General features: G+C 38.8%; 1 protein-coding gene across 3 annotated transcripts in view; it reads right to left on the bottom strand.

Moving 5' to 3' along the window:
- The window catches only part of LOC133621890 (protein bicaudal D homolog 2), a 31,222-nt gene that overhangs the window by 5,753 nt on the left and 6,212 nt on the right, over window positions 1–19,257 (bottom strand). For all 3 annotated transcript variants that reach the window (XM_061984340.1, XM_061984332.1, XM_061984324.1), the window contains exons 4-6: window positions 8,962–9,114; window positions 6,259–6,762; window positions 132–1,010 (exon numbers count right to left, since the gene is read on the bottom strand). In XM_061984340.1, coding sequence (XP_061840324.1) covers window positions 132–1,010; window positions 6,259–6,762; window positions 8,962–9,114 — 1,536 coding nt within the window. The remainder of the gene's footprint in view (window positions 1–131; window positions 1,011–6,258; window positions 6,763–8,961; window positions 9,115–19,257) is intronic.

Genomic DNA, 19,257 nt, shown 5'->3' with positions numbered 1-19,257 from the left:
ATTAGCAGTAGGACACTTGCAAAAGCATAAACCACTTTCCCTCAGAACAACGTTGACTAACACTGAAGTATCAGCAACGGGATACCAAATAAAATCTGAAATGCAGTTTGTGATAAAGACGGCTGTCTTACCCGGAGGTGTTTGATCTGGCATCTGATGACTGCAACCAAGTTGCTTACGTTAGAGGGGTCCCTAAAATCCAGGTTGGGCGAACCAGGGCACTGAGGCGAGTCTACAGAGGATCCTGCACTGTCCACCTCCCCCATAAACTGCAAAGCTGAAGCTTTTGAAATGAACATGTCATTGGCTCGTGTCTTCTTTAGGGAGTTTGGCTGGGTGGAGATGTTGAGTGACCTTCTCGCACCAACTCCACCATGTGCCCTAGCACTTTCACGGTAATAGTCCAGCGTGACCCGTTTGGGTGTTAGGTTGTTACACACACAGATGTGGTGATAGAGGTTGGACAGCTCTTCAGAAAAGGCCAGCAGCTCTTCCTGAGCCACACTCAGATGACCTTCAGAATCACTTGCCACTTTTCGTGTGGCTCCAATCTCAATCTCCAGCTCACTGATCCGCTCCTGGTCCTGCCTGCTGGACTTGATGCATTGGCGAATCTTGTCAGCCAATTCTTGGGCCTCAGTTCGCCAACGATCCTTCTCGTGTTTGTATCGCTGCTCCAGTGTATTATAGCGAGTGCCTGCCTGAGACAGTTCATCCCGCAGCTTCAGAAGCTCTTCACTGGCCGAACGCATACGCGCCTCCAGCACTTCCTTGCTCTTTGTGTCAACCTCGTAGTCAAAGACGACATCACTATGGTCTCGGTTTTTAGCGTCGTCATCGCCTCTATCATCTGACTGATGGTTGTGCTCTTGGCTACTCTGCACAGCTTCCAGCTGTTGGGTGAGGGAACCAACTTTGTCCTGTTGCTGACTCAGTGCTTGTCTGGACATCACTAGCTGCATTTGTAACTCCTCCACCTTGCTTGTAAGACTTGATTTCTCTCTTTCAGCCTGCATCCAGAGAGAAAAAAGGATATACATTAATATCTTAGTTCATAACCATTTGACACATGGCGCCTGATTAATTCCCATAAATCACAATGCCAGATCAAGTCTTAGTAACCCTCCACCCCCAAATTACGGTATTTTTCGGACTATAAGTCGCAGTTTTTTTCATAGTTTGGCCGGGCTCCAGTGCGACTTATATATGTTTTTTTCTTTTTTTATTATGCATTTTCGGCAGGTGCGACTTATACTCCGGTGCGACTTATACTCCGAAAAATACAGTAACTAAAAAACCCATGTTAAGGAAATTATCTTCTTTCTAAGTGATTAATTATTTTCACCAGGACAAAAAGAAGCTTTGGTGTGACACACACTTCTCCCCCAACCACCTTTTCACATGCATGCATTTTTAATGTGAAACAGTGGCTGACCCCATTCAGCTCCACACTCTAAACATCTGCCAGTTTGAGGCTCACTAACCCAACCCCCAATTTAAGTGCTACAGCCATTAAGGATTCCTTTCAGGCTGAGATGGATGGTATAAGCAAATATTCTTAAGCATTCTAGAATTGTTCAGTAGAATGGAATTAGGTTGCATATTACATTATTTCTGTCTCTCTCCTTCACTAATGCACAGCGGATGTGGTTTAAGGCAGGAAATAAAATGTTTCTGGTTGGCAACTTTGTCACACGTCTGACAGTCTGCCCTAAAAGGTAAGATGTGCATTATATAGGAGACGGGAATCTTTGGGCACCTCAGGATTCGACTCTGATTCTGAGGGGTGACTTAAACACGATTCTCGTAATATAATATTTGGCAAATAAATTATAATAAAACATTTTCAAAACAGGTTAAAGGTTACAAAATCTCCTCTTGGCTGCTGAGGTGCGACTTATACATGCGCAGTGTTCTAATAAAATAAAATAGAGCACCCCAAATCCAACCTAATCTAAGCTTTACAGTACTTACGATATACATTTACAAAGCAATTGGGAATACATTCAAATAAAATACTTAATAAATACAAAATTTAAAAAAAGAAAAAAAGAAAATTCACACAAGCAACAGAATCAATTTTAATAATATCAATAATTTCATAGTTGTTTAATGTTTTTAATCCAAAAAATGGATTGCTAAAAAAAATAAAAAAAAATCGGAATGAATAAAAATAATAATAAATAAAAATTGCGATTTGGATGTAAATATATTTCTTTGAGCACCCCCAGCGTTTTATATTAAAAATACATAAAACTGCAGTCTTCAGTTTATTTTCTTCTTAAATAAGCTTATTATTATTGAAAATATTAGAAAGACATTGCAATTCTCAAACACGTATTACTTATTGTTCCTAGCCATGGTTAAACTGATAGTGATTTTGATAATAATGCACCAACATGTTTGTTTGCCTGGACCAAATATTTAGTAAAGTGAATTATATATGAATTACCAGATAATTATCCAACAATAGTTTTTGTGAATTGTTTGCCTGAACAATGGTGTTACGATTAGAGCTGCAGCTATCGAATATTTTAGTAATCGAGTATTCTATCGAATATCCTATTCGATTAATCGAGTAAATCATATTTTTGCTTTTTTTTTTTTGTCCTGTCCAACTTCTCAGGCAAATCATATTGTTGATGTAGATGCCCATATCGGCTGTACAAATGTACTTTACAAAAGAGAAGTGTGGGATGCTTCTCTTGTTGCCTTATTTGTATTTTGACTTTATTACATTGATTTATATTATTATTCGGTGCAGCCAGGCCGCAGCAATATTTTTGCTTAATTAAGGTTTAATTATACATGTTAAGATGTGCCCTCAATTATTGCGTTTGGCCTAATTGTCTTTTATTTCCTAAACGCCTGTTTTCATTATTGACTAACACAGACAGCTGAAATGCGTCCGTGGTTGATTGTGCCAATTTGTGTGTGTTAATAAAAACAGGTGCGCTCACAGCCCTATGTGTTGTGTCATGTGACCGCATAAACAAAGTTCTTGTCTCTCGTGCGTTTTTGATGATTATTGTACGGTGCCGTTTAAATGGTGGTTTCTCCACGCAAATCCGCTGAGCTGTTTTCAACCTGCCAACAACACAAACAATAAAATGACAAGCCACTTAATAATGATAAAAGTTTTACATTTTAAGAATGCAATACAGTTCATTCCATTCTTTGCATGCAAAATAATAATCAATGTTCATTTTGCCATCATAACATGTTTGAGATGAAAACACATATATATAAAATTAGTTCAAAATGAATATTCCCTGAGAAAGTTAAAATAAAACTATATTCTTAGTATCAAAAATAAAACAATAAGAACAGTTTTCATTATATCAAATGTAAAAAGTGGATTAGGTAGTGCCTTTAATACTGCATTTGAAATGTGCAACCAGTGGTGAGTCACCACCAAGCAAAAACCATGCATGCTCAGAAAAGTAGCGTCAGATTTACCGCCCGTCCGAGCACCCACTGCCAGAAATGTAGATCGGCGCCTATGCTATAGAGACTATAGTGGGTGCAAGTGCAAGCTATCCAAGTAGCATGTGGATGCATGACTTGAATAACCCGAATAACTTTGCACGACTACTTTTGCGTGGTTACTAATGAAAGGCTAATTCAACACGACAGCTCGGATAGCGTTGTTAGTTTTCAACACCTTTTGGCGGCATTTGATGACATCGCGGGAGTGAGAGAACACATCCTAGTTATCAAAATGAATAACATTTATTTTACTAACACAACTTTTGCGTTTACATTTGATAATAGATGACTTACCTCGCCTCCGGACGTCCCTCAAATCGGATGCTTTCTCGACAGGTGCTACAGCATCGAACTTGTGCTATTGTGGTATGCGAGCTCCACTTTGCAATGTTTGCATACTACTACGTTTTCCTTCGATTTTAGTGTGAAGTGTTCCCACCCCTTAGACAACTTTTGTCGCTTAATTCCCTCGTTTTGCTATGGCTCTTGTCCACTGCTGTCTGCGGCGTCTGCCATTGCGAGTTATGTCGGCAAAAAGGTTTTCTAAACTCAAGCGTATTCAAAAGAGCGGTGTTGTGCGGTGCAGGGGGCGTATGATCTGTGACGTAAACACGCTGTGCAATACCTAAACAGTCCGTGCTTAACAAAACTAAACTAAACGAGGCAATATGCCGTAAAAAAAATGTTTTACGACACCTCGAGGCAGCAAAATTTCCTCAAATATATTTTGTAATCGAGGTTGGTGTCTCTGGCTAAAAACTAGTGATGGGTTGATGAGGCGTCATGAAGCGTTTCGACACATTGCAAAACTGTATTGATACTGTGTCGATACTGTGTCACTAAATACTGACATCTGCTGGACATTAAAAATCCATACAGGCAACCTATGGACCGACTCAACTGACACTGATTTTATGACCTAGTACAGTGGTTCTCAAATGGGGGTACGCGTACCCCTGGGGTACTTGAAGGTATGCCAAGGGGTACGTGAGATTTTTAACAAATATTCTAAAAATAGCAACAATTCAAAAATCCTTTATAAATATATTTATTGAATAATACTTCAACAAAATATGAATGTAAGTTCATAAACTCAGTGAAGCACAAGCTCAGGTTTGTCACTAAAATGTCTGTCAAAAAGAACTGTGAAAAGAAATGCAACAATGCAATATTCAGTGTTGACAGGTAGATTTTTTGTGGACATGTTCCATAAATATTGATGTTAAAGATTTTTTTTTTTTGTGAAGAAATGTTTAGAATTAAGTTCATGAATCCAGATGGATCTCTAATACAATCCCCAAAGAGGGCACTTTAAGTTGATGATTACTTCTATGTGTAGAAATCTTTATTTATAATTGAATAACTTGTTTATTTTTCAACAAGTTTTTAGTTATTTTTATATCTTTTTTTCCAAATAGTTCAAGAAAGACCACTACAAATGAGCAATATTTTGCACTGTTATACAATTTAATAAATCAGAAACTGAAGACATAGTGCTGTATTTTTTTTTTCAACCAAAAATGCTTTGCTCTGATTAGGGGGTACTTGAATTAAAAAAAATTCACAGGGGGTACATTGCTGAAAAAAGGTTGAGAACCACTGACCTAGTATATACAATAATATAAACCAAGTCATTGTATTTCATTTAGGATTATTTCATGACTTCATTTAAATAAAAATATATTTTTTGTCTTTTTTAGATACAGTCAATAAATAATGTGAACATGTATCATAACATGGAAATCTAAGAGAACGTGTTGTGAATGAGGATGCTTGTGGACCTGGAAATTATTATTATAAATTTTTTTTTACACATTTTTATAAAAATAAAAAAAAACAGTTTTTCCAACGTATTCAATTTTAGACGCTTTCTCTTCTTAGTTATTATTTCTCCGGCTGTAGAAAAGACCCGCTCACAGGGCACAGAGTCAGCGTCAGTGTGACACAGTTCGCGTATCGGTCACGTGACCAAAACAGCTCATGATCGGTCACGTGACTTTCTAAAAGCGGTACGCGCACCGACACAGGGTTTCGCTCTATGAGCTCGACGCATGCGCCGATGCATCGGTGTTGCCGGACCCATCACTACTAAAAACCTATGTGTATGTCGTATATTAATGTTTACCTATAAGAACACCATTGTTAAAGGTCAATTATTTTAATGTTGCTGCTGATTTTTAAACATGTCCTCTTAAACCAGGGCAGTTTATTTCACATTTTGGTTTTGTTAGGTGAAGAATTGAGCATAGCTAAATGTTTTTTTAAAGAACATTATATATTTGACTTTTCTTATATTAATTTCAAGGCTTTTTCTTTTTTCTTATCTCAAATCACCTCTTAAGTTGGGATCCTATTATGCAAAACCTACTTTTCTTACTTGTTGGTCCCTGTTTTTGTGTATTTGGGATCCCTATCAGTCCGGAAAATTTGAAATCAAAGCATGGTGGAGATATTTAGTTACGTCAACGGATATTTCGATTTCTGGGTTAGTTTATGCGCCAAACTTTAGTGACAGTTCTAGCGCAGTTTAGGGATGTACATTGTTTGAGTGTTAACAATGAAATTGTGGTATTCAAGACATTTCATAATGCTACAAAAAAATGTTTGTGCTGCAAATGTTTATTTAGTAGCACCGGTGCTACTAGTGAAAAAGCTAAGCGTACACAGCCCTGCATTACGAAACATTGCTTGGGGAAAAAGGCACAACTGTGTGGCTTTCATAGGAAGTATTAAATAGGCTATAGTGTTTGATAATGTACAACTCCTTACCTGTAGGAGTTGCTGTTTGAGTTTCTGACTGTCAGAAAAGTGGAGCTCGCTCAGCAGGTCAGACACCAGCCCAGAGGCCGGAGCACGCAAGAATACATCGCTGTTGCGTGGACTGGAGTAACGAGGTATGACGCCATTACTTTTAGAGCCCCTAATTTGAGGAGAATGAGGAGAATTTGGGGCAGACCCTGGAGCATTGCCACTGTCTTGGTCCTCTCCCTGATCTTCACCCTCTCCGGCCTGAGCGTCCTCCTTGCTGTTATCCAGCTGGTCTAAGTGGATCTCCAGGTTTCCCACAGAATCAAAGGGGTTTAGAGTAAAGGCAGAAAGCTCCCGTCGTAGACTGTTCTTCTGCTCCCTCTCCTCTTTTAAGGATTCTAGGGCCTCATCCAACTGATGCTCTGCAATCTCCCGCAGCCTGGCAGCTTCCTCCATCTGAGCCCGCAGCTCCTCCTGCTCCTCATTCTTTTGGTTCAGCTCAAGCTTCAGTGATTCAAACTCAACCTAAAATTAAAAAAAGTACTTTGTGTAACATGCTAAAATAGGTTTGTGTATTACAAACCCCATTTCCATATGAGTTGGGAAATTGTGTTAGATGTAAATATAAACGGAATACAATGATTTGCAAATCATTTTCAACCCATATTCAGTTGAATATGCTACAAAGACAACATATTTGATGTTCAAACTGATAAACTTTTTTTTTGTTGCAAATAATCATTAACTTTAGAATTTGATGCCAGCAACACGTGACAAAGAAGTTGGGAAAGGTGGCATTAAATACTGATAAAGTTGAGGAATGCTCATCAAACACTTATTTGGAACATCCCACAGGTGAACAGGCAAATTGGGCACAGGTAGGTGCCATGATTGGTTATAAAAGTAGATTCCATGAAATGCTCAGTCATTCACAAACAAGGATGGGGCGAGCGTCACCACTTTGTCAACAAATGCGTGAGCAAATTGTTGAACAGTTTAAGAAAAACCTTTCTCAACCAGCTATTGCAAGAGATTTAGGGATTTCACCATCTACGGTCCGTAATATCATCAAAGGGTTCAGAGAATCTGGACAAATGCTGCACGTAAGCAGCTAAACATGTGACCTTTGATCCCTCAGGCTGTACTGCATCAACAAGCGACATCAGTGTGTAAAGGATATCACCACATGGGCTCAGGAACACTTCAGAAACCCACTGTCAGTAACTACAGTTGGTCGCGACATCTGTAAGTGCAAGTTAAAACTCTCCTATGCAAGGCGAAAACCGTTTATCAACAACACCCAGAAACGCCGTCGGCTTTGCTGGGCCTGATCTCATCTAAGATGGACTGATACAAAGTGGAAAAGTGTTCTGTGGTCTGACGAGTCCACATTTCAAATTGTTTTTGGAAACTGTGGATGTCGTGTCCTCCGGACCAAAGAGGAAAAGAACCATCCGGATCGTTATAGTCGCAAAGTTGAAAAGCCAGCATCTGTGATGGTATGGGGGTGTATTAGTGCCCAAGACATGGGTAACTTACACATCTGTGAAGGCGCCATTAATGCTGAAAGGTACATACAGGTTTTGGAGCAACATATGTTGCCATCCAAGCAACGTTACCATGGACGCCTCTGCTTATTTCAGCAAGACAATGCCAAGCCACGTGTTACATCAACGTGGCTTCATAGTAAAAGAGTGCGGGTGCTAGACTGGCCTGCCTGTAGTCCAGACCTGTCTCCCATTGAAAATGTGTGGAGCATTATGAAGCCTAAAATACCACAATGGAGACCCCCGGACTGTTGAACAATTTAAGCTGTACATCAAGCAAGAATGGGAAAGAATTCCACCTGAGAAGCTTAAAAAATGTGTCTCCTCAGTTCCCAAACGTTTACTGAGTATTGTTAAAAGGAAAGGCCATGTAATACAGTGGTGAATATTCCCTTTCCCAACTACTTTGGCAGCCATGAAATTCTAAGTTAATTATTATTTGCACACAAAAAAAAAAAGTATATGAGTTTGAACATCAAATATCTTGTCTTTGTAGTGCATTCAATTGAATATGGGTTGAAAAGGATTTGCAAATCATTGTATTCCGTTTATATTTACATCTAACACAATTTCCCAACTCATATGGAAACTGGGTTTGTACATCCCAAACATGAATACCATATCAATCACAACAAGCTTGATATCAATCAATCAATCACAATGCATTTGTCTAGCCCTTAATCACAAGTGCCTCAAAGGGTTTCACAAAACACAAGGACATTCCCTGGTCTGAACCCACACCTGCTGCATATTTTGTGTAAATATGATACAGCATAGCAGAGCAGTTTTGCAGTTATCATTTGTTTACAATGGCTAACAACGTCTCCCTGTTATACTCGTTAGGAAGTAACCCTCAGTGATAAGTGAACTAGTCTGCCCAGTGTCTAAAAAAAGACAGTGTCAAGAAAGTGTCAAACAATATGAGAGAGAAACAAAACTGTAGAAATTGCAGTACTGTAGCATAGTAACCAACATACAGTACAGTAAATTTAAAACACTGTACATACTTTAAATGTCTTGAGTCGGGACACATTTTGGAAAACACATCATGGCACTATGGTCATTGTATTTTATCAATGCCATGAGGAAAATGATTTACATGCAACAACTAGTTCTAGTATACAGTATTTTCATTAATGTTGCCATTTAAATGTATATATTAAGAGTGATAATTTACCTGGTTTTCCTTGAGCAAAGACACCTGTTTTTGAAGCGATATGTTCTCTTCTTCCAGCTCACCGTTATCCTGTAACTGGCGCAGCTCACGCACTTTATATTCCTTCATTTCATCCCTAAGGTGTCCTTTTTCTGCCTCCAGACACTCACAATCCTGCGGAACACAAGCCAAGGTCAAATCCATACAAAGCAAAAACACACACACGCACACGCACACGCACACGCACACACAGGGTTTCCCGCAGCGTTGTGTTGTTAAGGCGCCTTAACAACAAAGAGCCACCGCCTAAACTAACGTCTTAACAAGATCTCCAGCCACACGTGCGCATTTAAAAAACTATCTCTGTTCCCAAGCAAACGCTTACACTGAGTGTCATACGCATGCCAAAATACTGGGGGCGCTGTAGCCTAGGACTTAAGACCATTTTAGCCAATCAGAAACATCCAAAACGTCATTTCTGGAGGCAGCATATAGCAAAAATGGCGGGTCACGGCAAGAAAGAATTATCTATGTGGACTGACAGAGAAGTAGCATCGTTTTGGAGTTTAAAGTTAACAAAACTCAACAAAGTGTTGACTGGGAAACTTGCCCGTCCAAGTATGGTGACTTTCTTACCCTATTTTGGAGCAGTACGGACTTGGAGGGACATCTGAGGAATTTCCTTATAGGAAAGAGGACATCACAAAAACAACTATCGGCACTACACTGAAAGCGATTCGTGGAAAATACAGACAAGCAGTCGACGCAGGTCGAAGAAGTGGTTACGGTAGAGTTGTTTTGCTGTACTTCGAACTATGCGAGCAGATATGGGGCGGTTCTCAATCAACTACATCCATTCAATTTGGAATGGAAACATCAGATATTGACACAAGCTCTCACAGGAGTTCGGATTCTCCATTCACCCTTGACAGCCTGGTCACAGAGAAATATATGCTGAATGATGTACAAGAGCAGCACGATTCCAATGGGAGCAATCCACAATCTTCTGTGGTGAAAGAGAGAAGAGCTCTACTTCAGGTATGTGGACGCTAACTTCATTGCTAGGAAGTAATATTGATAAAAGGCAGATCAGGGTTTCCCGCAGCGCTTTGTTGTTAAGGCGGCCGCCTTATCAACAAAGAGCCACCGCCTAAACTAAAGTCTTAAGCTGCTCCGCTTAGTTCTGCCTCTGTCTCTGTCAGTACGTCTCTGCAGCACCCAGCATTGTCCCACCCACAGAACCATCTGATTGGTTACACGCAGAGCGGTAACAGCCAATCAGCAGTGCGTATTCAGAGCATGTAACAGCCAATCAGCAGTGCGTATTCAGAGCGGTAACAGCCAATCAGCAGTGCATATTCAGAGCGCATGGAGTCAGTGCTCCTGCGTTGTGGTGAGCAGATAGGTGTTTAGCAGGTGAGCATAAGGCAGCAGACTCTCCCCAAATTATAATAAACACCTCCCAGTCAACTACTAGTAACATCACTATGAGCCCGTTGACGTTCTAGAAACATAAACGGCAGCTCAGCTCGCTCGCAGTCCTTGAGGTGAAGGCTAATTAGCTTTTAGCGTAACGTTAGCTCACTGTGCTGTGTGTGTGAGTGCGTGTGTATGTGTATGTGCTACAGACAGGAAAGCCCTGTCTGTCTGAGAGAAAGACAAGCATTATTGACCTACAACTAACAACTAAGTTATTTCCATCCATCCATCCATTTTCTACCCCTAAGTTATTTTACTTTACCTTTTTCTGTGTTGATTGAGCTGTGTTGAAGCAGCAAAAAAGGACATTATGTTAAATGAAGAGTTTCTGTCTCTGATAGTTGATATAATAATGTAACTGCATCATAAAGCCTATATGAACTCCATGGCGTTCAGGGATGAATAGTCTCTCCTATTGCTATTGTATTATTTTTTCAGTTACATTAATCATTAGTAATGTAGCAGCCTAGTTTTGAATGGCAGGATCCCTGCTATCACATGTTGATAAAAATATAACATTTACATAATAAAATCAACTACAGGCTTCCCAAATGCTGTAGTAAATTAAGCATGATGAGTTGAACATATGTCAGCATGTGGCATAATAATGACATACTTAGTATCTCAGGTAACTCGGTCTGTTTTGTTTTTACTTTACGGAAAAAATATCGAGCTATATATCGTATATCACCATTCAGCAAATGGAGCGGAAAACACAACCAAAAATTGTAGGCTTCTTCACGCGACGAAGCCGGTTTACTTCACCACAGTCTGTAGTCTATTGCCCCCCAGGCTGTGGTGGCAGCGACGAGGTGGAGACGTGATGGCGACAGGCCGAGTTACACCGATCCTTACACCCACCCTCCCCCTTCCCCGGTCAGTCCGCCGGAGAGACACCACCTTAACTAACACATTTTCTGGGGAAAACACTGCAGATAGATGTTTTATATCTAGGGCATCAAAACCTTTTTATATGAACTGCACTGCAATTACAAATGCTCTCAGATGACCACTTTCAACAATGTGGAATCATATTTTGCCCATTTGTTTTAATATTATTATTGTTTGACAAGAGTGTGACAAAAATACTTGCTTTGGAATCAGAAGTCAAGATGGCAAGCATATATTAAAGTTCAGCTGTTTTAGATGTATTTAAATAGGGTTGTATTAAAAATGCTTTGAGTAGTTTCTTGTAATAAATAATACTGAGTTAAGTAACACTGCAGTCGCATTAAATATTTTTTTTCTGTCAAAATTAAAATACCTCGAAGTGCTTTATTGACACACATTGTTTCCCGACGATGTTGAGGGCCATTTGACATGCTGTAAATAACATGTCACTATCTTACACCTGTGCTAAAATGGGTTTATCCCAAATAATGTATTCATGATTATTGAATGTAATTTTGTAAAGATCCTTATAAAAATTGTTTTTTTTTTCACTAGGCAAAACTCAACAGCCACAAGCACGACAGACTAAAACAAAAACTTCCAATCGAGACAAAGTTGCTGAATGCAGTAGAAGACGTCCAGATAAAGAAGAGACTTCTGGACTTGATGGAGACATCAGAGAAGCGATGGTCTGATGATTTAGACAAACTAACATCAAATTACTAAGTCTAAATATTGACTTACTAAGTCATAATAATGACATACTTAGTATCTCAGGTAACTAGGACTGCTTTGTGTTTTGTTTATACTTTAAAATATCGAAATATATATCGTATATCGCCATTCTGCAAATGGAGCGGAAAACACAACCAAAAATTGTAGGCTTCTCTATTTCTCTAATATTTTTATTTAGTATAAGATATTGTTATTTGGTTATTTTTTGATAAACAATGTGTTCAATGTAACCAGAGTCTGTAGTCTATTGCCCCCCTAGGCTGTGGTGGCAGAGATGAGGTGGGGACGTGATGGCGACAGGCCGAGTTATATATATATGTATGTATATATATATATATATATATATATATATATATATATATATATATATATATATATATATATATATATATATATATATATATATATATATATATATATATGTATGTATGTATGTATGTATGTATGTATATGTTAGGGCTGCAACTAACAACTAATTTGATGATCGATTAATCTGTCGATTATTACTTCGATTAATAATCGGATAAAAGAGACAAACTACATTTCTATCCTTTCCAGTATTTATTGGAGAAAAAAAACAGCATACTGGCACCAAACGTATTTTGATTATTGTTTCTCATCTGTTTGTAAATGTTGCAGTTTATAAATAAAGGTTTAGAAAAAAATAATTAAAACAAGTAGCCTCTGCGCATGCGCATAGCATAGATTCAACGAATCGATGACTAAATTAATCGCCAACTATTTTTATAATCGATTAGTTGTTACAGCCCTAATATATATATATATATATATATATATATATATATATATATATATATATATATATATATATATATATATTCATACCTGCCAACTTTTGAAATCAGAAAAACCTAGTAGCCAGGGTCCAAGGGCCGCAGGCCACGGTAGGTCCAGGACAAAGTCCTGGTGGGGGGTTCCTTCTCCCCCCGACGCAAAATGATTGATTGCATTCAGACAGGTTAAAATGTTGCTAAAACCATCACTTTTCTATCAGTCACAGTGACTTTTCAAAACAAAAATATTACAGCAAAAATCATATGGGTTGATTGACATGTTTATTCTGTAAGCTAACTTCAATAGTTTGAAATTATTTTGACAGTTAATGCCAGTTATCCTGTCAACCTTTCACAAGACTTCAATTTCTTAATTGAAAGTATAAACAGTATAAACACTTTTTACAGTAAACAAATGGTAAAACAGTACTAAACAATTCCATAAAAAAAAAAATTGGTGTCATTATTAACTTTCTGTCCAAGCTTGTATAATCTATTGCCTTGTTCAATTGTAAAAAATATTCTGTGCCTAAAATTCACATTTCTATCACAATTATCATACTGTAAACATGGTAAGCTAACTTCATTAAAATTAATAGTCCTGTCAATAGCATGGAATTACAATTCAAATGTAGTTTTTCTGTAAGCCTTTCAAAAGAATTCAAAATATGAAAAATTCATGAAAATTAATTTAAGCCATCAGACACTTGAAAAGTGGCACATCACATCTCTAATGTAATCATTTTAACTTTTCAACAGAAATAGCACTGCAAAAATATTAAGGACATACTTCTGTATTTTGGTAGTTATGCTGTCAACATTTAACAAGATTTCTTCAACTTGGACTTGAAAGCATAAATAGTATAAACACTTTAACAGTACTAAACAATTCCAATAGATAACATTGGTGTCATTACCTTTTTGTTTGCTCAATTATTGCCTCCGTAAATAAAACTTCGGCATTTATCACATCCAAAGAATCTGTTTGGGCGACGAAAAACGTTGAAAGTTTTCAACTTGTATCGCTAACAACGGCATTAGACTTGTGTTTTTTTGTCCCAACGTGGTCTTTTACATCGCTAATTCCTCCGTGTCCGATCGAAAAATCTTGTCTGCACAAGGTGCAATTCGCGTAGCTTTCACCCTTTTTGGAACGGATAATTATTCCCGGATAGGCTTTTGAATATTCTTCACGGAATGACTGCAGTTTTCTTTTCGGTTTAAGACTCGTATGCGATTTTTCTCCGGCTGATTCCATGATCGTTCGCTCGTTTGGAAACAATGGCAACTGGTGCCTCGTGCTTGGCAGCGGTGCTATAAATAGCCTCGCGCATGTGTAACAGGTACGTTAGCTATTATAGTAGACGTTCTCAATATTTGGGCTAATCAGAAGTCTAGATTACGACTCGGAGAGAGTAGGACAGACACAATTAAATGCCTTAAATTATACTGGTGTTATTTAAATATGTACAGTGCAACAAATAGTGGACATACATTGATAGGAATGGCCATTCAAAACAAAAGAAAAAAACAGCAAGGGTTCAGGTAATTCATAACAGGTAGTATCAAAAGTTCTTAAAAAGGTCATATGAGACTGATCGCAGTCCATATGCGCATTCAGAGTTCATACAGCCACACGGTTTGGGGTTGTGGATATGGTAGTTTGTAGTGAGAGTTCAGTTTATGGGCAGGGTGTGTATGAGGTAGTGCAAAGGGCCGCAGAGCAATGAGGTGCGAGGCAAGGGGTTCGGCTATAAGCCGCCTACCGGCCCGACCAGAACAAGTGGAGATCCTTGGGCTCAGGCTCGAGGCCTATCTACAGCTCGCCATCCAAGACTTAGGGACCTGGCCTGCGTAAGCACAGGACCCGAAGTTCAATCAATGTGCGCACATAAACATCAACCTTAAGTCATCTATCGTTCGACCTTCAATAAATAAGTTACACTTATTATTATCATTATTAGCTATAATACTGCTAACATTAACAATCACATGCATGTATAAAATAAACACGACAGTACACAGTGTTGTCACTATGACGGGAGTAACATTAACTAACAGTGACGTCACTATGACGGGTGTAACCGCACACCAGCGGCAGTATTCATTCATTGTCTTTACCATAGCATAAAAAGTGCAAATGGCCTTAAAACGCCACAACATTCAGTTACCATACTCAAAATAAAGACTCGACATAAATATAAATTCAATCGGATCAGAAACATTGGAGGAAACGGGATTAAAACCCGATGCTAACCGCCCATAGGAAATACATGGGTACGGCTAGTCGCTACTATTAGCAAACAGATTCACTTACCAACTCGGCTTAATATCTTATCATCGACACACTCTCTCGTCGCAACACGTCCCTGATGTTCGGCACCTACAAGTTTACAATTAGTTGTAAAATGTTGGACGGTTGTTTTTACAATATGCAAGCAAACGACAACTTTAAAACATACCGGCTTCATATGTCCCCAGGCTTAGCCACCGCACCTGACAGCCATTTCGGAATGCTGGATTTTATAGAGCGTGATGGGCTGCAGCGGGTCACGTGAGCGCGTGTGTTAAACTCGCGAGATTAAACGTGGAAACGGCGCAGATAATATGAGGATATGTCATGAGAGGAAATATGGCTTATTTCCCACCCGTGTTACACATGGCATTCGGAATGGCTCGATAGGAAGTTACGGGAAGCAGTGTCGATTGTCATTGTTGTTACGCGATTTCGTGAATAAAACTTTTTTTTTAAATGTTTTTTTTAATTAATGAAAAACCGTATTTTTTATCACTGCAACCGTAACCCGGAATAGGTTGATGAAAACCGTACTAATTACGGGAAAACCGGAGTAGTTGGCAGGTATGTATATTGAATGCAGCTGAGATAGGCTCCAGCGACACCCGCCACCCCAACAGGGACAAGCGGTAGAAAATGGATGGATATATATATATATATATATATATATATATATACATATATATACATATATATATATACACACACACACACATACATACCGTATTTTCCGCACTATAAGGCGCACCTAAAAACCACAAATTTTCTCAAAAGCTGACAGTGCGCCTTATAACCCGGTGCGCTTTATATATGGATAAATATTAAGATTCATTTTCATAAAGTTTCGGTCTCGCAACTTCGGTAAACAGCCGCCATCTTTTTTCCCCGTAGAAGAAGCGCGCGGTGCATGCTGGGATATGTGACGTTTCATTTCCATTTGTGTGTTTATGTAAAGACCCCAAAATGGCTCCTATTAAGTGTGTTGTCTGTCTAATTATAAATAATGCAGACGAGGCGTGTTAACTGAGTTCTCAACGTTTACTCACAGTGTGCTCATAACCACATTCTAACTCCCAGCACATACAACAACGCTTCTCAGGGCTACCGCGCATGCTCGTCACTATCGTTGCATGCTGGGTAGTGTAGTTGTTATATTTGCTAGCTCATAACATCACATTAAGAGACACGCTTACGCGCTTAATTCAATACTCGCCGTCATTCCGGGTGGATTGACAAAAGACCTCCAGCCGCTAGATATTGGTGTCAACAGGGCATTCGAAGCTAGACTGCTAACTGCGTGGGAACAGTGGATGACAGAAGGCGAACACACGTGACGTTCACCAAGACAGGGAGGCAGGGAGACAGCGCCAGACGACATTTTGGATCCCACATTCGCCCAACTTTTCAATTCAGACAACGAAGGAGAATAATTCGAGGGATTTATGAATGAAGAATAACTTCAGAAAGTGAGCGTTATGTTTATTTTGTGTGTTGTGACATTAACGTTCGAGCAACATTATGTTGCTATTGCTCTGCACTATTTTGAATTTTACTATGTTTGTGATTGCACATTTGCGTACATTTTGGGAGTGAACAGAGTTGTTAGAACGCTGGTTTTTAATATATTATTAAAGTTTGACTGACCTATCTGACTGTTTTTTTTGACATTCCTTTAGCGCAGTTAGATGCGGCTTACAACACCGGGCGGCTTATAGGTGGACAAAGTTTTGAAATATGCCGTTCATTGAAGGCGCGGCTTTTAACCCAGGGCGCCTTATGGTGCGGAAAATACGGTACATACATATACACACGCGCACATGCACACGCACAAGCACACACAATATATATTGCATGATGACAGCATGATATTTCTGTCTAATAGAGGAGTGACTGACTGATGATTGTGTGACAATATTAACAGGTTTTATTTTTTTATTTCTGAATTTTAACATGGCACTGGGAGTTTGTGTCTAATGTTTTTGACACAATATTTTAGATGTAAAAAGTTGGTTCCCTTTTTAAGGAACACTTAAAACATGTGTAGGTTGTTCAGCATTATTCAAAGAAATTCCTAAAATGTCATAGAAAAGGGTAAGGCTAAACCTACAATGCATACAAAATATGACTGATACATGCTAAAAATATTATGGCAGACCACCCAAAAAAAATAAATGGAATTTTACAGCCGTTTTGCTGAATAAAATAATTTACATGTAAATAACAAGGGATTTGTAATATTAATTATGAACGATAAAACACTGAATATTAAGAACATAGGCACGTCTCTCCTCTTTACGTACCAAACGACCTTTTACAATCAAACAAAATGCAACAAACACGGCGAAACATGAACGCAAAGGACAAAAAAACACCCACACAACGATATAATAATAATCCCTATAATATCACTTTTCTGCAGAACAGAATTTTGTTATAGAAATCTGTATGTGTCCCTCCTTTACATGTCTCAGGCCCACTCTGCTTCTTGCCTTGACTGCTTGGAGCGGCTGTGATGTAGGTTACTGTAGTAATCTGTATATCGCACATTAGCGCAGATTCCAACTATTGGAATAGTCTCGCTAGATCAAGACTTAGGGAAATGTTAAATATGCACTGCACATCGTATTGGTGGCTCCAGATTCGATTGTAAAGGTTTATAAAAAAAACAAAAACAAAAAAAACATTTGGAGACGTCCGGTGTTCTGTCGTCATCTGCAACCCAGCAATCATGCACGCAAACGCAAATATTTCAGCCATTTTAAATATTTGCTTAGAACAAATGTCCCATCAAAAGTAAAGTGCCTCGTGTACAAATAAGTAGTGATTTCTTTGATTGTATCTTCTGACCAGCAAGCATGTAGACAATTACAGCGTGAGAAAGTTTACATTGTATATTAACAGAGAGTAAACATGTAGACAAATACAGCGTGAGGAACTTCACATTGTCACAAACAAAGGTAGCTTACATTTTCATTTATTACCGCTTAAACAAGAGTATCAATTTCAGTGAAAACAAAGGTTGCATTTGCACCGCCGAACTATGACGAGTCGTGCCTGACTACCAAGCAGCACGTGTGTAAAACAAAATTTGATAGCAAACATGACGTGGTAGCGTAATTCAATTGAACCCACTATCGAGTTACGCTACTGGTTGCTTTTTTTCCAAAAGCAGCCAAATTCAACAGAACACCAGCGGGCCTGATGAAAAGCTTAATGAGCCATATATGGCCCGCGGGCCGTAATTTGCCTATGTCTGATTTACAGTCTCAAATGAACCTGACGTGCATATTTTTGGAATGTGGGGGGATGCTAGAGTACACGGGAAAAACCCACACATGCACGGGGAGAACATGCAAACTCCACACAGAGAGGTAAAATTGGAGATTGGAAGACGTAAATTGCGTAAAGTTAGACGTTATCGTCGGTATTAATGTAAAAAATAGAGTAGTTTTCACAGGCTTGAACAAGAAATGCATTAACTTGAAATACCTATATTCTGCGAACTCCGTTCTCGGGTCGATGAGGTGCGCGACCAGGTGTCGCGCTTATGCTGGCAGTCGATTCAGATTCATGATATTTGAGATGTTTTTCAAACTAATTATTGCCGATAGTGCGTAAATAATAGCCTATATATTATATATCCATTCATACAATTTATTATTCAAATGTATTTTCACATTAAAAAAAAAAATTTTTTTAAGGTGTAGCAGCTTTTATTTTGCCGTGGAAAGGCGCCACAATCAACTACTTGTAGGGTAAACCCGGAACCACAAATACATTTCCCCCCAAAAATAGAGAACGATTCCTTTGTCTTTACTGCAAACAATGCTGACTTGCGCTTGGCATGTGGTAACTGGCAAAAATGTTTCCAAACAGTTTCAAAAGAAACGTTCAGCATTTTCTGAAAAATAAGAATGGAGCTAGGGTGTCATTCTGGGACCAGAAATATCCAACTAAACCTGTGAAGATTTCCGATCCATGAGCCCATGTCTGTGCAATAATGTTGTCTGCTTATATAACTCCAATTCATAAACAGACCTCCTGAATGGAGTTGCGCGCCAACAAGACAGGTTTAAGCCCAGGAAACACACCACAAAATTTGCAGACAGCTAGCAGCCAAGC

Source organism: Nerophis lumbriciformis, linkage group LG01 (assembly GCF_033978685.3).
Source record: "Nerophis lumbriciformis linkage group LG01, RoL_Nlum_v2.1, whole genome shotgun sequence".
Classification (NCBI taxonomy): domain Eukaryota; kingdom Metazoa; phylum Chordata; class Actinopteri; order Syngnathiformes; family Syngnathidae; genus Nerophis; species Nerophis lumbriciformis.
This window is presented reverse-complemented; position numbering and strand designations above follow the sequence as displayed.